The sequence below is a fragment of the Embiotoca jacksoni genome, unplaced genomic scaffold, assembly GCF_022577435.1.
Source record: "Embiotoca jacksoni isolate LCO1_2020_lvr unplaced genomic scaffold, fEmbJac1.0.p SCAF_18, whole genome shotgun sequence".
NCBI lineage: Eukaryota > Metazoa > Chordata > Actinopteri > Embiotocidae > Embiotoca > Embiotoca jacksoni.
In genome coordinates this window covers 2,965,953-2,986,536 of record NW_027185318.1, presented here as the reverse complement: position 1 = coordinate 2,986,536, position 20,584 = coordinate 2,965,953, and the positions used below count along the sequence as shown (strand labels likewise).

At 42.2% G+C, this 20,584-nt stretch overlaps 3 protein-coding genes across 4 annotated transcripts; 1 reads left to right on the top strand and 2 right to left on the bottom strand.

The window, feature by feature from the left end:
* Positions 1-295: 295 nt before the first annotated feature.
* On the bottom strand, positions 296-5,699 carry vash1 (vasohibin 1). The gene is made up of 7 exons (XM_069152075.1): positions 4,717-5,699; positions 4,132-4,220; positions 3,708-3,764; positions 3,264-3,338; positions 2,589-2,970; positions 1,807-1,916; positions 296-1,636 (listed from the first exon to the last, which is right to left on the bottom strand). Exons 1-7 carry the CDS (start codon positions 4,936-4,938, stop codon positions 1,564-1,566), a joined length of 1,008 nt encoding a protein of 335 aa, XP_069008176.1. The 5' UTR covers positions 4,939-5,699; the 3' UTR covers positions 296-1,563.
* A 472-nt stretch (positions 5,700-6,171) lies between these two features.
* On the bottom strand, positions 6,172-8,191 carry fcf1 (FCF1 rRNA-processing protein). The gene is made up of 8 exons (XM_069152074.1): positions 8,110-8,191; positions 7,798-7,862; positions 7,475-7,546; positions 7,246-7,394; positions 7,057-7,129; positions 6,883-6,970; positions 6,526-6,620; positions 6,172-6,422 (listed from the first exon to the last, which is right to left on the bottom strand). Exons 1-8 carry the CDS (start codon positions 8,110-8,112, stop codon positions 6,374-6,376), a joined length of 594 nt encoding a protein of 197 aa, XP_069008175.1. The 5' UTR covers positions 8,113-8,191; the 3' UTR covers positions 6,172-6,373.
* Positions 8,192-8,253: 62 nt separating this feature from the next.
* arel1 (apoptosis resistant E3 ubiquitin protein ligase 1) lies at positions 8,254-20,031 on the top strand. 2 transcript variants are annotated; one of them, XM_069152072.1, is made up of 22 exons: positions 8,254-8,796; positions 9,064-9,285; positions 9,582-9,750; positions 10,793-11,013; positions 11,698-11,769; positions 11,910-12,136; positions 12,300-12,537; positions 12,641-12,810; positions 12,953-13,133; positions 13,270-13,514; positions 13,643-13,720; positions 13,807-13,948; positions 14,045-14,166; positions 14,289-14,364; positions 14,496-14,605; positions 14,697-14,876; positions 15,209-15,334; positions 15,831-15,960; positions 16,095-16,153; positions 16,239-16,328; positions 16,405-16,580; positions 17,741-20,031. In XM_069152072.1, exons 2-22 carry the CDS (start codon positions 9,138-9,140, stop codon positions 17,841-17,843), a joined length of 3,063 nt encoding a protein of 1,020 aa, XP_069008173.1. In that variant the 5' UTR covers positions 8,254-8,796; positions 9,064-9,137; the 3' UTR covers positions 17,844-20,031. The 2 variants fall into 2 exon arrangements, with proteins under 2 accessions (XP_069008173.1, XP_069008174.1); XM_069152073.1 differs by lacking the exons at positions 8,254-8,796; positions 9,064-9,285; positions 9,582-9,750; positions 10,793-11,013 and adding an exon at positions 11,041-11,116.
* Positions 20,032-20,584: the final 553 nt, after the last annotated feature.

Sequence of the window (20,584 nt, the reverse complement as noted above, 5' to 3'; positions counted from 1 at the left end):
TTCACTGAGGCTTATCCTTTCCTTTTATAGGGTTGTTGGCACTGAGCCTCTTTTGTATAAACCTAACAGAGAGTGTTTGGAGATCTCAGTCTGCTCTCATCTGCCTTGGTGCTAAAAGCTGAGGAAAGCCTGTGCTGAATGTCAACTATCGGTCGACAGAAAACCAATTAAGACACCCCTCTCGTTAACCACAACAGAATTTTTGCATTTTTCGGGATACCAAATATCCATCAAGTAAGGATATGATATTTCAATACTTAAACATTTAACACAAAATTCAATCAAAAACCAAAAGTGCGTTGCCACTATCAAAGTGACCCTTTATTGTCATTCTGTAAATCAACTGTCTTTTGGTACAAAACATGTGTGTTATAGACCACTGAAATTAAAATGGACAACAGCTACTGCACAGATAAAAATGTTGACTGAAACAACATTGTGGTAAATATTAAATGTTTACTGGTGATCACCGAGACTGAAGGTAGTATAAAATGACAGAATTTCTGATTTAAAAAACAAACAAAATTACAAAATACAGGTAAAGGTGCTGTAAACAAACTGCTTCACACCTTATCTGAAACGGACGTCAGTCGCTTGGATACCACTTAAGGCAAGTGAAATATTAGATAAAGTTGCTACAAATAAAAGTTAAAAACCGTACATATAGCAGTTGTACAATACAAATAAATTGACTCCTCGTTGCCTTGCGTCTTCCTTAAATGCAGACAGGTCAGTCAGCTGCTTTGCCATTCGTCACCTCGATCATTGTCTTGCTTCTTGTGTAAGATTTTAGACTCTCTTACACTCGGAGATACAAAGGTATAATGTCTGTTGTCTTAAAAAGTAAGTAGCATGCTGCTAACCTCTGGGTGTTGCAGGTCTGTCACAGTCTATTTCATAGTAATTTGGAAGAGCAGAGATCACACTGCTTTGTGTTAAGTTAGGCAATAAGAATAAAGGGTTTAATATATAAAAAAAAAAGTCTTTTTCTTCTTTGACTTTTCATACAAGGCACAAGGGTAGTGGTTTGCAAACTAGTCACTACACAAGCAGTTGTTGCCCAGCGGAATCTAAGTGGATTTATATTACATGACATGTATTTGCACACTTACAGTACCACGATACAGATTGCAGAAAAGCCTTGAGAGCTTTTGTAGAACATAACAACAGCACAGAAACCTATGATATGTCCAGTAGCACATTAACACTGAGTGGGACTTTTACCCAGCTTCAGGGAAGGATCATGTTTCATGGTGTATTAAGTTAGCAAAAGTCTGCAGTTGTTGAAAAATGTTTCTATATTATGCACTTTTACTCCCTCCTTTGAATAGCTGGGAGCAGTGCCAGCACCAATTACTAGTAACTGCTACAGAAAAAGCCGGTAACAATATAGGAGAACTGAATGAGGCGTTTGTTTTAGGAGGAAAAGCTGCTGGTGACCTATTCAACATTGCATCCAATGAATAGGCCAATGTGTACACAAATTAAGCTTTTGAGTAAATCGGTGGCCTCATAAACAAGTGTGTGGTACCTCAAATTTCACAAGCAGACATAAACTTCTCCTCAGACTCTAATCTGGTATCCATTTATATCTGTGGAGGATTTTTGATCCAAAACCTTCTTCTCTCCAGACGGACTGCAACACAAAAATATGAGACAAAGAGGTTTATTCATATTTAGAAGGAAACTGTGACTAATTCTTCGGACTGATCATGAGACATCTAAATATATTCCAGGGGCTGCAGAGGTTTCACACAAGTGGTTATAGTGCCTGTATTTTCAGTGAGAGCATGTGATTAATCATACCGTCTCTCAACACGGCTGATCCTCCGTATGGGGCTGCTCGGTACTCTGAGGGGTGAACCCGTGCCGTTTCTCCTGTCTTTGGTGGGAGAGGGAGGTGCCGGCTTTCCTATCTGCAAAAACAGTCCATGGAAAAGAACATCTTCATCAGAATTTCCATCTCTTTAAAACACCACACGGGCGATGCTTATGTCCTCGCTGTACGAGTGTCAGCGGCTGAAATCTATCTGTGTCTTTTACACGGAGTGGCCTGCACAATCACATTAAAGATCGGCGCTTGATGGATTGAGCCAGCCATGCATGAAGCACAGCAGAGCAGATTCAAGTCATCACATTAGTTTTATTACACGGAGAGCCCAGCATCAAGGCTGCCTTCATTATTGAAGCGTGAGAGGTGATGACCGAGCGGCGTTTGAGAGCAATCGCCCCTCAAACAGCAGATCAACTCAGTGTCACTGTGCATGAAGAAGCAGCCCGTCAAAGGAAATCTAATGAGCAGTCAGGAAGGGCTGTCCATCTGCTGCGGACAAATTATATTTCCCATCATTAGCTTTAGTCCTGTAAGAGATCCAACAGCTTGTGTTGGTGTCAGTTGCAAAATAATTTGTCAAATATGCAAATTAAAAAAAACAACAACAAACATTTAATACATATTTCCTTTAGGATTTTTAGTGTTGTAAGTTTTTGCATTTGTTCTTCCATAGACGTTCTAAAGGACAGAAGCAACCAGCAACAACAACGAGTAAGAAATCAATCTCTTTGTCCCGGCTGCCGCCGTACTGTACCTTCAGCCTCATGTCTCGAGTGTGTCTCTCCAGCTCCTTCCGCAGCTCCTCCTTGGTCAGCTTGTCCACATCGAGTATGGAGTGTTTCCACTCGATCTGCTCTACGCTGTGAAGGTCGTGGGACACGTACTGGCCGATCTTGACCTTGCGCAGGGTGTGCCAGTAGCCCCTGTAGGCTCCGTCATATTCCTGCACCAAGTCCATCAGGGTTCGGAACTCCAGTGGCTTGAACATGAGGTCCTCCCTTCGGCTCGTGCCCAGCGCACCAAAGCGCCCCCCGCTGTGAACTCCCAGCACGATGTGGTGGAAGTGGTTCCCTGAGAACTGAGACTTAAAGCTGAGGGGGAAGCGCTCGACACCTGGCATGTTGTTGGTGAGGTAACTGTCCCGAGTTGGGTCAAGGAAATCTACATTTGGTCTTTAATTCCTCAGTGCAGATGTCAGATTTGGTCTCTGTAGTCAAGGCTTCCATTTTATATGGAAAATCCTTTTGTTTTGTTCTGCTCCATCAGACTACATATTGAGCCATATTTGGAGACACAATATACAGCGAATCTGCCAAAGAAAAACATTTCTCACTCCATTAGCCGACTAAATGTAAAAGAAAAGCACTCTATACCTTCATTGCAATGAAACACATTTGAAGACATACTAATACATGAAGTGGAAAGATACATCCCCAGGATCACCGCCTCCAAACATTTGATTGGCAGAGCCTCCCGTGTCATCTCCTTAGCAATGTCCATTAACCTGTGCAAAAAAAAAAGAGAAAGAAAGACACTTCAGATGCAACTCCGTGTTACAAGACACCTGCACACGAGTGAACTAGTGCACGGCCGAGAACATGAGCCCACCGTTATTGATTCTATGCAGTCGAACAAAATCATTTTCCATGAGCCAGGGAAATAAAAATCTGTGCAACTAAATCTAATAAAGTGGGTTCCAGGCCTCTACTGGTTGACATTACTCAAAGCCCTGGAGTAAACCAGACACACAGCTGATCCACATGCGTCAGCCATCACTGGCTAAGAAATCAACAAAACATCGTCCCTGTCATCCCGCGACGGTGTGAAGTCTAACACCGATTTCATCCTTGGATTGAAAGGAACATTTGCTTACGCAGTCAGAGGACGGCTTTTCCTTATCTCAAAAAACTGTGTTCCCGTGTGATTGTACCTGTGAGATACAGTTAAGGACGTAACAGCCGTGTGACGCGGCCTTGTGAGAGCACTCTGCTGAAAGAAGACAACTATTTTCAGTGCTTTGTGATATTCATAGATTGTTGGTTAAATATGAATGAATTTCTTCTCTGACTGGAAATTAAGCTTTTGCTAAATATAGAAAAAAAAAAAAAAGTGTCTACGGTGGCCTACATTTTAGTTTTGACTGTTTGGCTCATACTATTAATCTCCGACGAAAGAGTGGGTCAATAGGAAATATCTTTCTAACTATGTGACATATTTTCAAAAAAACATTTAAATATACTCCGTTGTCATCGTTTTAGTTCAAACCAAGTGATTCGACCAGCGTGGTCAAAGGATACTGCAATTCCCTGATGTACTTCTGTATGGCTTCCAGGCGCTGTGGGATAGCGGTGGTAGGTTGGTATGTAGGCACGCTCGGTACTGGAATCTGTGGGACAGAGCGTCCAAACAAACTGCATTACAATCATACAATCCCAATATTCATCGCCGCTGGAGAATGTCGTCTCGTCTGACATCTGTGCTCTTCTCTATTTGGTATCAGTAATGGCAATAGTTTCGACAGCTCTCGGGAGGAACAAATGAAAAGTACCATTCTTCTGTGTCGAAAACATCCTCATGATGCAAATGTCAGTTTGGACAAATTCGTGCTTTGTATTTTACGACCATGGTGACATTGGCAAACAATAGTCAGCAAAAATAATCATTTAAAAGAGGATTATTTATAACGGGTTTAAAGGCATGTGGTTGTCTGTGTTCCCCTCGTGGTAAATACTGTTTTCCTCCAACACATGGGTGGGAATGGTTTCTCCAGCATGTGCAAGTTTCAGATGGATAGTGTGAAAAAGCAAAGTACTGCGCTGAGTAACCATCTGCAACTGATCAAGCATATTGAATGTAAGTTGTTTTCATATTATGCATTTTACCTTGGGCAGGTCAGTGGCACCTTTTATCTCCTTCCCAAGTGCTTCACCTTTGGGGTGGATTCGAGCCACATGGCGCCACATCCTCTCCCAAGTCTCCTCATCCACCGGGAGGCCTCCCCTGTTCACGAAGAAAGGCACCCCTCCATCCCTCATCTCTTCTTCGCCTTCGTCCTCCTGCTCCTCGTCCCTCTCCTCCACCGAACCCACCGTGACCCTCAGCATCCCTCCTCCACCTGGAAGCCCACGCAGTCCTGGCACTGGCGAGTCCAGACGGAAGGCGCTCGGATCCTTTGATTGGTTAATCTGCTTGCAGGTTTAAGTACGTTCCCACAACAGATGGCCAGCTCATGACATCCAGCACATTATGGCATCAATAGTGTCAACAACAACAAAAAAAAGTCAGCGCAGCAGTGACTAAAAATGTGAGCTGCTGTAATTAAAACAAAGATGTGTAGTTGAAGCAGGAAAATATGAAGCAATGGGTCAATAAGTGATTTATAAAAAAAAAAAAAAAAAAAATCTTTTTGAATAAACAATTACTCTGCAGTGAGTATTTAGCACTTTAGAAAAAGAAAAAGAAATCTTGTTGACTGCAGGCCATCCAATAATCAGCTATTGATTAAATAAAATTGAGACATTAAGACTGTAAGCAGTCTATTTTACAGACGCTGCTGTGAAGGCTCGTGGGCAAACACCAGCCCGTCAACGTAACGCGCTCACAGTCTATCAGAGAATTGACTTTGCGGACAGCAAAGTATCAGAAATCCCTAATTCCCTGAACCGTTAGAGGTCATTGACGCCACAGAGATCCACTAAATCACCGCTCCTGCACGCGTCCATCTCCCCGCCGCTCCTCTCGCGTCCTGCTCGCGTCCGTTTCAGCGAATCATTTCCTCTCAAGTCAGCCGGTTCATTGTTCATGCAGATGCTCTTCTTCTTGGCTTCAGTCTGCGGGTTCACGTTCACGTCCAACAAAACCGCTCAGACACTCCCAGACCAGCCTCTACTGCGCATGCTCTCTGCTTAGCGGATGATCTCAGCGGTGACAAATGCTGCATTTAGGTGCTCCTCGTAAGATGTTTATCTGAAATAGTAATATTAGTGCTTTGGGTTATTTACAGCACTAAAACACGCACCTTTTGGTAAGTTTTGATTCACTAATCCAACAGTGTCGTGTTTGGTGCTGTGGAGAAGAGAGGAAATGTAGCTTCATTCTTAAGGATGAAATGAAAACTATAATAATTTTAATTTCCTATAGTAAATTAGCAAACATCCCTGTACGCCTTTGACGTGGATCCTGCAGGACATCTGATGCGCACAAATATCAATTTATCGGCTGCACCTGTTGTTGTTACTTCACTGGTTGCCATTCGTATCCTTTTCTTTGTTCTTGTTTGACTTTGTAAATTGTTAAAAATCAATTTCTTAAAAAGAAAGAAAGAACTGAAGCCAACATGCATTTCAAAAACTCTTATTTAATTTGAGGAAAAACACTCAATTTTTTTCACAATAACCAAACATGATTGAATTTGCAGTTTGATCAATATCACCACAATAAACTTCAAAACCTCAATATTTTTTTAATATACAAAAAAGAAAAATAATCATCAACATGAAACTTCAGTCTATTTACAGGGCCAGCTCAGTTGTGGAGATATTAAAACCTTGGAGCACCGTAGTCATCAGGCATCCGTTCGATATTAAACCTGCATTTGGAAAATAGGAAACAAATATTTTAAAACAATCTGTAAAAGCACAAACAGACACAAAGATGCCATTCATTTCAAATTAAAGTTGGAGCATTGTTACCTGTGGTTTGAGATGTACATGATGGGCACTCCAGGGATTTTCCTGATCCTCCTCTTTAGATCTCTGTCCACAGTAGCCAGGATGTAGCACTTATGCTGCAGACATTTTTCATTTACTTAATTGGTTATCTCCTATACATTTAGAAAAATGTATTTACTACAACGGTGACTTTTCTACCAGCAGCTGGTTTTACAGGCAGTGAAATTCTGCCTCCGCGTTGTTTGTTATCGAGCTACTGTGTCTGCTGTATGTTTGCATGCCAAATAGGCATTTCTCATTACAGTGTTCATCACAAATTAAAGACCCACATGTATGTATGTGTGTGTGTGTGTGTGTGTACATTGAAGTCTATATTACCTGCGTCACCCTTTGGACTAAACAGTCATCAGCATACGTTCCCTTGTGTGCGCACGGTAAGCGCTCAAACCGTGGATCCTTGGCTATCCTACAAAAAAAATTAAAACATTGTTATGGCAAAACTATTCGGAGAAATTACATCATTTCCTGTCCCCGGTGATAATGTCCACGTACCTCAGCGCAACTCTGTATTTCATCCCAAGCTTTTCAATCTCAGCCATCACGCAGTCTGTGATATATGGAATACCTGCAGTGGATAAAAAAATAATAAAAAAATATATATATACATGATTGTTTTGTTCTATTGTGAAATTATAACACGTTATTATCATCATCATCATACCGTTGAGCAGCAGCACTTACATTTGGCATACAGACAATCCATCATAGACTGAACAATGTCCAGCTTGGCCTTGATGGAAAAGTTTATGAAGTTGGTGTCGACCAGGACGTGGTACGGCGGGCCGAGCTGAGTGTTGTACTGGAAGAACAGACATGATGGATACTTCGGCCTGCAGGGAAGAAAACAAGTCAAGGGAGCCAGAAAACAAGCATTCAGGAGCCAATCTGAGCCGCCGGGTGGTAAACTTACACCTCTCTCTCCTTCAGCTCAGACGGATCTTTCTGCTTTTTCTCCTTCGCTTTAGCACGCTCCTTCCCTTTGCTGCAAAAAAAAAACAAAAACAAAACAAAACAAAAACAAAACAGACAAAACAAAACAAAAAAACAAAAACAAAACAGACAAAACAAAACAAAAACAAAAACAAAACAGTTATTGTGCCTGCACATAATTCAGTGCTTTGGTTTGGTTTATTTTATAAAATGACAATCTGGTAGATTGATGATCCGGAAAAGGGGGAATGAAAGTGAAGAAGGTTTTATCAGGTAAACAGAAAAGTAATGATTAAAACTCACATCCGGTTATCCTTCAGATTTATCATTCTCTTCATTGCAGCAAACTTCTTGGTTTTCTGTTTCCCCTGCAATTGGAAAAGATCAATAAACACTCAGAAGATATAAATATATAGATATAGATATATATATTTATATATTTATAAAAATCGTAGCACGTGTTAACTATTAGCTGGCGAGGCTAACTGAGCTAACGTTCACGTAGCACGGTGCCCGCTGACGATCTTCTACTAATTACTAAAATACAAAATTAAAAGCTTTAATGTAAAAAAAAAAAAAACAATTATCAAAATCAGCCGTGGTGAAATTACGTACCATGCTTTATTTTTTTTATTTCCGTTAACAGCTCCGGAACGCTCGCGCTCTCTCTCTCTCTCTCTCTCTCCCCTTTTTCGTGTAGCAACGCGACAACGTCATCAAACCGCGACGTCTCGTTCTGCGCATTTCCCGGTTGCTAGGCTAACGCGCTACAGACGAAGGTAGATGCAGCGTCTCGAAAGCGTGGAATAATTGCAGTTTTACGTTTGCGGAACGTCGCTTCGTGTTAGCCGCGCGGTTGCAAACGGTGTCTTATGAACGTGTGCGTGTTGTAGGGGGGAAAAAAACAAAACAAAAAAACAGCAGGTTTTGGCGACGTTTGTTGGCTAACTTGGCTAAGCTACATTAGCATTGTGTTGTAACCGCCAGGAACAGCTGTTAGCATTTAGCATTTAGCTTCTACCTGAGCGCTCCAGGTGGTCGGTGGGACCAGCGGGGACGGAAGATGCTGCGGTTTACCGGGTTATTCTGCGCTACCGGCCGGGTTTGTTTGTCTCTCTGCCCTCTGAACGTCTTTGCCCGGTGAACTTTTTGAACTTGAAACTCTCCGTTTGGGAGAGAAGTTGTTTGTTTGTGACCGCAGCAGCTCATCATCACCGCAGACTGCCGCAGGACAGGAGTCAAGAGTTTCATTAAGACTTCTTTCTCGGACTCGAATCGCTTCTTCTGGCTAAACGGAGGCCGGTGAGAGTTTTATGAGCTTTCTTCAGCCGAAACTGTTCATGCATATTTCAGAGCTGTGTGGATTTCACGTCATGTTATTCTCCACATTTACTTCCTTAAATATTCACGCTTACTTGGCAGTTCGCAGCTGACCTCGACCTCACCACGTCCAGACTGTTTGAACCGTGTTTCTTACAAGAATATATTTGCTGAAGACTTTTTTTTTTTTTAATGATCCAGCTGTTTTCAGCACAAAAACAAACAAAAAGGTTTTGTTTTCCGTTGCAGGTGACCTGACGGCCTTTTTTTTTTTTTTCCTGTGAGCATCGGAGGGGTCTGAGTGAAGGCTGAAAGATGGTCTGATGGACCGCCGCTTCTTCCTGACCTTCCTCTTCTGCTCAGTGTTGTGGATCTTCTTCTGGGAAGTGCGCTGGAAGAAAGGAAAAGAGAGTCAGATTGAGGCATGGATCCAAGGACATAGACTCTCCCAATACAAGCACTTATTTGAAGGTCAGTGGATCACGCTTGTGTTCACAGTCGGTGGTTCTGGAGTCAAGTTCAGTGAAATGCACGAGGACAATTTGAGTTTGTATGTTTAATTCAGTAATTGCTTATTGCTTCAACCCTGAACCTTTTTTGTTGTTGTTGTTTTGAACACGGAACATTTAAAGCTGAAGGCACAGTACTAATTGTATTTATGGCTGTGCTGGGGCCATTACTCATTTCATTTTATTTGATTGCTGTTAGGAGCAAGGGGGATTTTTTTTGTTTTTGTTTTTTTGATGTGCCGTTCATGTGTCATCCAGATGTGCAGACTCTGGAGGAACTGAGTCTGAGTGTACTGAGTCGTCTGGAAGAGGTGGTGAAGGAACAGCAGCACTGGAGGGAAATTGCAGACGCTCACATCCAGCTGCTGCGAGATTTTGCCTTCCAGGAGTGGCTTTGCTCCCAGAACCTGGAGCACTATTACAAAACGTAAGAAATGAAAGATCTTCAATTTAACAGATACACTAATCCGGCACGCATTGATGAGCAACGTTCCCCTTTTTTTTTTTTTTTGGGAGGAACCGCTTACTTGTTGGCGTTTCATAAATGTCTTTTTTTCTTTCTTTTTTTTTTCCCCCCGGCATGGTTTCATTTCTTTTTTTTATATCTTGAATTGGTTATGAGGTTATGTTTCGTGCTGCTTAACACAGGCTCTTTATTTATGTCCACTTGAGGGCAGCCTCACTGTTCATGGTTAGCTGAGTTTGCTGACACTGAGCTGTGGAGGCTGCAGTCTTTTAGAGGGTCACTGCAGTAAAAAAAAAGTCTTCTAAGTGTGAGACCCTGTAGCATTGCAGATGTTTGTGTGTGTGTGTGTGTGTTGGGTGCTTTCGAACGTTACAAACAGAACAGACTATGATTAGTTTAGTTTTTGCCGCACCAAAACAATGATCGTTTTTGAGATAATTGAAATGTTCCTAAAGGTCACCAGTGTTTCAGAGACGCACAGCATCGGGTTTGAAATGAAGACTGTCTGAAACAGTATCACATTTCTCAAGGTCGTGACTGTCATGCTGTCAGTCCCGTCCTCCCTGTTTTCATCCACTGGACTTTAATTTCATTCCTCACATAATTTTGGCTGAGCTTTTCAAAAGTGACTAACCGCAGTGAAACCGAAGATGCTCTCCTTTATATACTATAATGAGGAAGTTCAAGTTGCAGACTTATGTCTGTCTCTCGTTACTTATTAGAGAAATAGAGTCATTGAGGGCGGGATGAGTGTGTAGCTGAATAAAATGCCACACGGTCTAACTTCTTCCTGGTGACACAACTGACAAGTTTATCTGATATGACAGGTTCCTTTCGGGCAAAGTTCCACATAAATGAGTGATTGCTTTGTGAGCAGGTAGAGAAGCCGGTTTCGCTCGCTGAACAGTAACGGAAAAGTTCCAGGAAAAAGTATAGTGGTAAAAGTAATTATTTAATTTGACCATTCCTTTAAATCATCTTCTTTACGTACTTTTAATTGCAGACTGAAGACCTTGGGTTGTAGGAATCTGGATGATCTGTCTCAGTTTGACAGTCAGCTGCAGCTCTCTCTAGCTGCCTGGGGTTACTACTACGAAGACTACATAAGGTTATCCACCGGCGTCAAGATCCTCCAGACCTCCAGAGGCAGTCGGGGCCAGGACTACGAGATCCGGCTGGTGCACAGCCTCGCGCAGAGGCGTCTGAATGAGAAGTGGTCGTTTGGTGAGGCTCGCGTCATTAATGGCTGTAGAGGGTTGTAGTTTTTGGTTGCTTTCCACAGCTGCAAAGGATCAAGAGTCATTCAAGTACAAGACATAAACATGAGGTAGATTGTATTGTTGTTAAGTGTTTTCAAAGATATTGTTATTACAAGAGTCACAGATCATTTGAATGTAGCTCAAGTGTTGTAGTGGAGAAGTTTGGTGTTGCTTCATGTCTCTGTCTCTCTCTCATAAAAACATTACCACTGAGGAGAAATGTACCGTAATCTAAAACAAATAAATGATATCACTAATTAGAGATTCTTCCCGATGGTCAACCGTACCCTCCCTGCCAGCTGTTTTTATAATCAATTATTTGAGTCGTTTTAAAAATCCTTTGATTTCAGCTTCTTGAATGTGAATATTTTCTGGTTTCTTTAGTCCTCCATAATCTTAAACTGAATATCTTTTGGTTCATCATTGGGGCAAAACAGGGATTTTAAGCTGCATCTTGGGCTTCAGGAAACACTACTTGATATTTTTCACCATTTTCGGACATTTTAAAAACTAAAAAGCTGATTGATTAAGTAAAAAAAAAAGAACGTGTTCATGAATAACGAAAATAATCATTTTCAATTATTTGCAGCCCCATTATATTGTTTTTATTTTAATAATTTATTGTGATGTTTTCCACTTGTCTTTTCAGCGGGAGCTCTCATATTTGGCTGTACTGTGGCCCTGTGCTTCTTGATAAGGGACCTCATGTTTTACGTGATTGGTGAGTCCAGTGATCGCTGCTTGGATTTGGCTTGACTGTGTGACTGTTTAACTGAAGTGGTTTTACGTATGTATCAAACCTTATTGTTTGCTCTACATCTTCCAACCACTTTTGTTTTTTGTCTTTTCTTCTTGTGGTAGGTGGAATTACTGTTTCCATCATAGCGTTTGTCTTTACCATCAAGTTCCTCTGTGAGCTTGCAGCAAGAGTGGTCAGCTTTCTGCAGAATGAGGATCCAGGGCGACGCGGTGACCGCAGCATCTACGACTACGTCCGGGGAAACTACCTGGACCCACGTTCCTGCAAGGTGTCATGGGACTGGAAGGAACCACAGGAAGTGGGGCAGACTATGAGCTTCAGAGTGCAGGTGATGATGGATGGCTAAAAGTGTAGTGGATCTGTTGTTTCTTGTCCAGCTGACTTTCTGACAAGTGGCTTATGCATGGAGCAATATTAACAATATTTGTTCAGTTATATAAATCGACTCGTCTGTTCTCTGGTCTCTTTTTTTTTGTTTTTTTGCTTCTCAGCTGTTCTATAAGAACGGTCAGCCGTTCCCAGCCCATCGGCCCGTGGGACTGAGGGTCAACATCACCCACATTGAGCTGGCCCTGGACATCCCTGTTACACAGGAGGTTCTGCAAGAACCTGAGTCCAATGTGGTCAAAGTGGCCTTCACGGTGCGCAAAGCCGGACGCTACGAGGTTGCTGTCAAGCTGGGTGGCCTCAATGTGGCCTACAGCCCTTATTACAAGATATTCCAGCCAGGTATGACTATGACTGATATGTAAACAACTTTCACCCTATGTACACTGTCATAACAAAGTCTTTACTTTGGTGGATTCTTTTTCTGTTCTCTTGCTCACTTCAGGTACGGTTGTTCCATCCAAAACTAAGATCGCCTACCATTTCTCCACTCTGGTGCTAACAAACGGCCAGCAGCACACTTTGCAAATAGAGCCCAGGGACGAGTACGGAAACCCGACCAGTAACTCCACATCTCTCACAGATGAAGCCAACTACAGCGTCCATGTGCACTCTGTAAGCCCCTTTTTCTGTCACCTATCATGCTGTGATCTGATTGTTCTTTTCTTGATTATGACTGTAGAAATGAAAACCAGCATTTCTTTACTGTAAAGCAGAACTGAGCTGGTGATTCATTTCACATTTCATGTTCTTCCAGCTAGGAACTGTGGATGATGACAGCCTGGAGGACTTCTACAGTAAGTCGGTTGCACTCAACAAGCAGCAGTGCCAGGTTCTGCTGAGACTGACCCTGAGGAAGACGGGCTGCTTCCGGGCCCGCATCTCCTACAAGGATCAGCCGCTCAGCAACGGCGAATTTGACATAATTGTTCTCAGTGGTGAGCAGCCTTCAAATGCTAAAGAAAAAAAAACAGTACTCCAAAGAAAATGGCCTGGAAGTGCAGTTTACCTTTCGGTATACTTGGCTTGTCTTCTCAAAGTCTAAAACTCGTATTTTCACTGCATTTTTTTCAGAGAATGAAAAGGCCTGTGTGGAGAAGAATGTGTCCACTCCAGGCATCAGCATCTACTTCGAGGCATACCTTTACAGCAGTGGGAACTACAGCAGTTCATCGTGGCAGTTACCAGCCTCCTCTTTGCTGACTCCCCAGAGGAGGCCTTCCATGGGAGAGGAGGAGGATGAGCATGACTCTCCTGTGGAGGGACAACCGGAGAAGGTCAAGAAACCAAAAAAGGTCTACTGCTACATATCGCCAAAGGTCAGTGACTGGCATGTATAATGGTTAGGTGTTCGTGGTTTAATATGTTTGTGAATATATGTAGTTAAGATCTGTTGCGAGGGAATAACTAATGTACGACGGCACTGACTTGGACTCTCGTTGAACAGCAACTATCAGTGAAGGAATTCTATCTGAAAATTATTCCATGGCGCCTTTTCACCTTTCGAGTGTGTCCAGGAACGAAGGTAAAGCACAGCAGATGTCTGAGAAATCCCGGAGAAGGAGTCACTTCGACTTAATCTCACAGCTCGTCGTCATCTCTCTTTTTCAGTTTACCTATTATGGTCCTGACCCGGTTCACAAGTACCTAACTCTAGTGGTAGATGATGGGATACAGCCTCCTGTGGAGCTCAGCTGCAAAGATAGGAACATCATGGCTGCCACCTTCATCCGCTTCCTGCACAAGAACATCGGTTTGTTTTCGTCTATTTAGGTTCCTTTTGACCTTTAAGTTACACTCAGTAAATTCGTTTTTTTGTGGAGCAGTAATTTGATGACATTGTCTTCAGGTGGATCTGAAACCTTCCAAGACAAGGTGAACTTCTTTCAACGTGAACTCAGGCACATCCATTCCAAGAGACCTCGCACCAAGACCTGCCTCAAAATCACTCGACACGCCATCCTAGATTCTGTGAGTGCTGCTGACTTGCTGTGTTGTAAAGCTGTTTCATGAGATGCTCGTTAGGAATATTCGGCGTGTAATCTTACCAATGATGTGACCCGTGTGATGACGTTGACTCTCTCATTGTTCAGTCGCTCAAAGCTACAAGGAACTTCTCCGTGTCCGACTGGAGTAAGAACTTTGAGGTCGTGTTTCAGGACGAGGAAGGTAAACGAAACATCTCAGTATAACTGTGTGAACTTGTGGATGAGTTTGTAATAAGTTAAAAAAAAAAAATATATATATATATATATATTTTCGGGGGCCAGACAACTAAAATCTTTGTCACGTCTCTGCAGCTCTGGACTGGGGGGGGCCTCGCCGGGAGTGGTTTGAGCTCACCTGTAAGACCCTCTTTGATACCTCCAACCAGTTGTTCACCCGCTTCAGCGACAACAACCAGGGACTTGTGAGTTCATCGTTTTTTAACCACTTCCACATTCAATGCTTACTGGTTCTCTTGAAGCTTAAAAAACTAAAGAGCTTCCTTCATTTTTCAGGTGCACCCAAATGCCGACAGGCCGCCCCACTTGCGTCTAAAGATGTACGAGTTTGCGGGTCGCATCGTGGGGAAGTGCCTGTACGAGTCGGCTCTGGGTGGCGCGTACAAACAGCTGGTGCGAGCTCGCTTTACACGTTCCTTCTTGGCCCAGATCATTGGCCTCAGGATGAACTACAAGGTATGAAACACAACACATTCCCACAGAAGAGACGTTTCTCTCGGAAGTTGGAAGGTCCTGTTTTCATTGTTTATCCTCCGGTGTCAGCTGGTCTATCTCATCACTTTAACATTCGTCACACGGCCAAAAAACCTCATTTGTTCCTTGGCCTTATTTATGTCACGGAAAATTAGCCCAAGTGTTTTGCTGTTTATCCAACTTACTAAGATTTCAAAGCTGAAAACTGAAGCCCACCCAGTCCTCTTTTGTGTCCCTCCCTTTGACAAGATGAAATGCCGTGTTTATTTGAAAACGTCATTTCCCTGTGTTTTGGTTTTATTTTCCACACGCAGTACTTTGAGACGGACGACCAGGAGTTCTACAAAACTAAAGTCTGCTTCATCTTAAACAATGACGTGAGTGAAATGGACCTGGTGTTTGCCGAGGAGAAGTACAGCAAGTCCGGACAGCTGGAGAAGGTGAGGCAACACTTTGGAAAGGAACCTCCCCTTTTATCCCTGATGTCATTTCACAGCAGATAGGAGCAATAAACCAAACAAAACAAACCATATTGCTTGTTTGGCAAGAATCTCATTTTTCTTATAAGAGCGGGAGTGGTGAGTTTATATTAAGGTGGACGAGTAGTGTTTGACATCCACTGCGCTTTTTAAACTTTGCTGTTCCGTTATAAAATTCTGCACAATAGCTGGCTGTGTAACTCCTCAATCTCCTTTTTTTTTTTTTTTTTTTTTTTAAATTACATAAATATGTTACTGCATCAAACTGCTTTTTAAACATTTAAATTCTTAAATATTTATAAATCAGCAGACAGATGAGTGACATCCAAACACACATTGAAGACAGTTTCTTAACTTTGAAATGTACTAATCCTGTCTCTGTGTCTTATCATTTTTGGAGACCCTGTTTCACATCGTGTTCTCTGACATTCATATCGTGGCTCGTGCTCTTCTGCAGGTGGTGGAGTTGATATCAGGAGGAGCTCAGATCGCTGTGAACAATGAAAACAAGATGCATTACCTGAACCTGCTGGCCCAGTACAGACTGGCCAGCCAGGTGAGAGATGAGGTGGAACACTTCCTCAAAGGTAAGGAAACTCGCACAGCTGCAGACTGCCTTTTATTTTACCCCTTTTTTTTTTTTTTTTTTTTTGCCATTTCCTGTCATTTGAGATCTCCGGTAATGTGCACGTAATTAGTGTAATTTCCTGATCAATCGCAGGTTTGAATGAACTGGTTCCAGAAAACCTGCTAGCCATATTCGATGAGAATGAGTTGGAGGTACGTGTGAAGCCCGTAATAAAATCCTGTCGGATCTTTAAAAACACCTCTGGGTAACTGTGTGCTTTTCTTTTCATCTCTTCAGCTGTTGATGTGCGGCACCGGTGATATAAACGTGCAGGACTTCAAAGCTCACGCTGTGATTGTCGGCGGTTCCTGGCACTTCAGAGAGAAAGTATGTCCTGATATTTTCTGTCTTTACCTTTTCTCCCAACAGCAGGAGGCTGATGGAAATGTTGTTGTACCCACAGGTGATGAAGTGGTTCTGGGCAGTGGTGTCCAGCTTCACCCAGGAAGAGCTGGCCCGCCTGCTGCAGTTCACCACCGGCTCGTCTCAGCTTCCTCCCGGCGGATTCAACACTCTTTGCCCCTCCTTTCAGATCATCGCTGCCCCCACACACAGCACTTTGCCCACTGCACACACCTGGTGAGCAGAGGAGCACATGTGTTTAATTAAGCCTGTGTTACTCTATCCTTTTCTTATTGTCGATGAATCCTGTGAGTTGACCAAAAGAAGCTGTGTGTTAGTTGGTCTTTGTACTTTTTGATTTGTTAACTTTGTCTGTGGCTCTCCAGCCTGTCTACTGAAGAAAAACAGCTCGCACAGTTTACATTTATAAAAACATCAGTCAAACGGTGGGAAATTCGACATTTTCGAGCAACACCTTCAGTGTCATATTTATGGCCGTAGCAGGATGGTATATAAAAGTATAAGTATGTAAAATAAACTGTGTGTGTGTGTGTGTGTGTGTGTGTGTGTGTGTGTGTGTGTGTGTGTGTGTGTGTGTGTGTGTTCATAAAGGAACATGTCAGTGCAGCATTGTGGCTCACTAATGTGTTTTTAATCAACTGTGGATCCGTGTGGCAGAAAAGAATCTGCCATATCATGTTAGGAACTACTTACAGTAAAGTCATTGTTGGTTCTTTCATCTGATTTCCCAGCAACAGGAGAAAATTGAATATTTTTCTTTTTCGATCTGCAGATGTTTCGATGGCCTGCAGCATTTTGCGGTCCCTCCAGGAAATTATGATCGAGCAAATTCGACAATATTTACGGGAGATTTTAATTTTCCAAAATTCCTGCTTACTTAATAGAAACTCTGCTGAAGGCATTGTGGCACACAGTAAGCTTTTCCGAACAAAATATGCTGTATCAACAACAGTAACTCCTTATTTACAAGTCTTTTAAACCTCTGCTCTCATCATCAAAACAACTAGCAAAAAAGAAAACAAAGATATTTCCAGCTATTTCTGTGATGTGCACGATGGCCATCATAGGACATCATTATATATGAATCTTTCCCTATTTAGGTAGTTATTAAAACCCCACAAAAAACGATATATTTTTCCTTAACTGACAGTTTTTGTCAATTCCCACAATGTTACCCCCCCCCCAAAAAAATCCACAGAACTTCACAAATTGCATTGAACCCGCCGGAGATCACTTCAAAACTGCTGCAGAGTCGAGCAACAGTCATAAAAAAAAAAAACACCAAAAAACTTTAAATTGTCTCGGGACAGATTTTGTCTGAATATTTGAATGCTTTATCTACATATGACCTGAGTCTGTGGTTCTTCTCTGTATAGTTTTAACCAGCTGTGCCTCCCCACCTACGACTCCTACGAGGAGCTGCACAAGATGCTGAAGTTGGCTATCAGTGAGGGCAGCGAGGGCTTCGGCATGCTCTGACTCCGCCATCACCGGCGCCGTGGTTCCACTCGTACGAGGGGCGAGCAGCGCCGCTCCACTGCCCTGGTTCCCTGCATTCATCGGCATCTACCAGTTGGACTTCTCGACAGAGAAAACTCCCAGACGCCCTATAAATACTCTCTCAGGATAAGAGAGCGTTTCAGGAAGTCCCAGAAGGCTGTGCTGAACCTGGGACTCAATCATATGAACTCCAATGATACTGTATGTACAGGAAATATCTCACTTTTGTTTAAGGAAAAAAAAAAAAAAAAAAAGGAACTGGAATCTGCTGAAAGTGAGGTTTGGTCTACTTTTATTTCTTATTGCTAAGGGTTGCTTAGTTTTATATGTTTGAGAGAGAACTGATGTTAGAGCAAAACTGTATAACTGCTTTATTTTGCATTTTGCAAACTGAGGAACACTTAAGTGCAACAGCAGCCTACACGTGATGTGGGTGACACGTACATCTACGGCACTTTGGCCTTAATCGATCAGGGACTGATGCGTGTATGTAAATATATAATATCACTCTTTTATTTCAAACCCTGTACATAGTAGTGTGCATACATAGGTTTTCATGTCATTACTTTTTGAATTGACATCGGAGAAGGGATTTCTTTATTCTTGCACGTTGGGTTTGAGCGTTAATATAATATTTACAAGGTTGTTGTTTTTTTTTCTTTTCTGTTTGACATGAAGGAGGTTTTAAAAGAAGCCAAGTGGATTTCTATTGTTTCTATATGGTTTTTTAACTTATTGTGTCTTGGAACAGTATTTGTGTTGACCCATACTGTTGGAAATAGGTTTCTCTGGAGTGGTAAATGTCTTCATTATGTTTTTTAACCTGCCTTATCCATGCCCTTTGCCTCTGATCGTATCCAGAGAGGTGAGAGGAACGTAGTCGACAGTAATAGGTAATACTTATAATAGTGTGTTTCTGTTAGTACATGCAGGGGGTCTCTGGATGTGAGTGTTGGTTGGACGGCCCACGTATAACAAACATGTTGTTATATATGCTGTATGCTTTTTACTTTCTCATTTACAGCCTTTTATAGGTTTACCTCAGAATCTCCTTTTGCCACTTATGTATCCTCTGACACGTGTATGTACGTATGTTTTCACACACACGCGTGTGGTAAAACATTTGCATACAGTTTGCTCATGGTTGCCTCCTTCCAGCCCCGACCACCCTGCAACCTTTAGCCATATACTCCCTCGTCCTCTGTCGTCTGAAGCAAAGCATTGTATGGCGGGAGAATGCGCTCTGTGTGTTTTTCATGATGTTATTGTACCACTATTTATTTTTAATGCTGTTAATGTTGTCGGTATCCTGAGCCTACAAATTTTTTTTTCGTTCATAATTTTGTAGTAATTCCTTCGCTGTTCCCGAGTTTACATGATCATTAGGCACGTTAATAGCGTGTGCTGCCAGTCGGAGTGTTTGACCAGCATTTAGAAAAAGTTACGTTTCAGACTGAAAGCGGAAAGAAAATGTTCATAGTGATTTTTCTCAGTCATATTTTTGATTTGAATCCTCACGGAGCACTCTGAATGCAGCTTCACTCCAACATCTCGCTATCGGCGGGAAACGTTTGACTTCGGGCCACTTAGAGATTTAACTTATCGAATGGCAAAGACGTCCCACTTTGACAGCAGGTCTTACAGGCTGGAATTAATCACATGGGCGCCGATATAGTGTCTCAGCTTTGACTGCGTTACGTACTTTATAAGAAGGGTTATGGATTTGTGTTTGGGTTGTGCAATGTTCAACATTGAAAATGCTATAAGTGCTAATGAAGATATTTCATTGAAGGGTGTGTTTTCAGCGCCAAGACCAATGCCGAGATCATATTTATCAGACACTGAGGTAGTTTAAGCATTACATGTATGGCGTGACCATTCTTAAGAAATGTGAAGGAGGTCTGTCCCGTAGTTTTATGTTGTTGTTTGATGTTTGGCTTCTCATGAGCATCTACTACTGTGTTTTATGCTTGGATGAGTTCTGGGTTCGATGACCCCAGGGTGACTTTTACCAATGTAGATATTGTGAAATATTTGCCTATGACTTTGAAGACGGGGGAGTTTTTTTGTTTTTTTTGTTTTTTTTTAATGGCAAGCCTCTGCTGAACAATGTTTGAGATTCTCTGGACTGCAGGTCCTTTGTTTAGGGGAATAAAAAATGATGGAAAAAAAAAAAGTTATTTCAATTTCTGGGCATCATATTTGGATTGTGTTAAGCAGTGGGATCAAACATCCTTTTTACAGCTGGATTTAGACTCAAACTGCGGTCCAGTATTCTTGGTAATTTTCACACCAAAATACTGAAGGTGTTGACGACATAACAAATCTCTTAAACACTTCATTACTGAAAATGTTCTCACTGCATGACACGAAGTATTCGGGTTGTATTCGGGTTGTCGGCATGAAAATATCAATGTGACACAAAATGTGGCACAAAAAGACCACAAGTCCTACTTGATAAACTACATCAAGTTCATTTACAAATTTGGGACAGATGTAGCAGTTGGTGCAATGATGGCAGAAATCTGACTTCTTTTAGAACCAGATGAGAAAATTAAAAAAAAAAAAACATTTCTTGGCTAGATTAGTGCCTGTTTCAGACACAAGGTGGCACTGGCTCTCCGTGTGACGCCGTGAGCGGAGGATACATGCCTCTTCTTCTGTCTTCCCCTGGGACAGCTTAGCAGCAGTAAATGATGAGGGGCTTTCCTGTCTTCAGC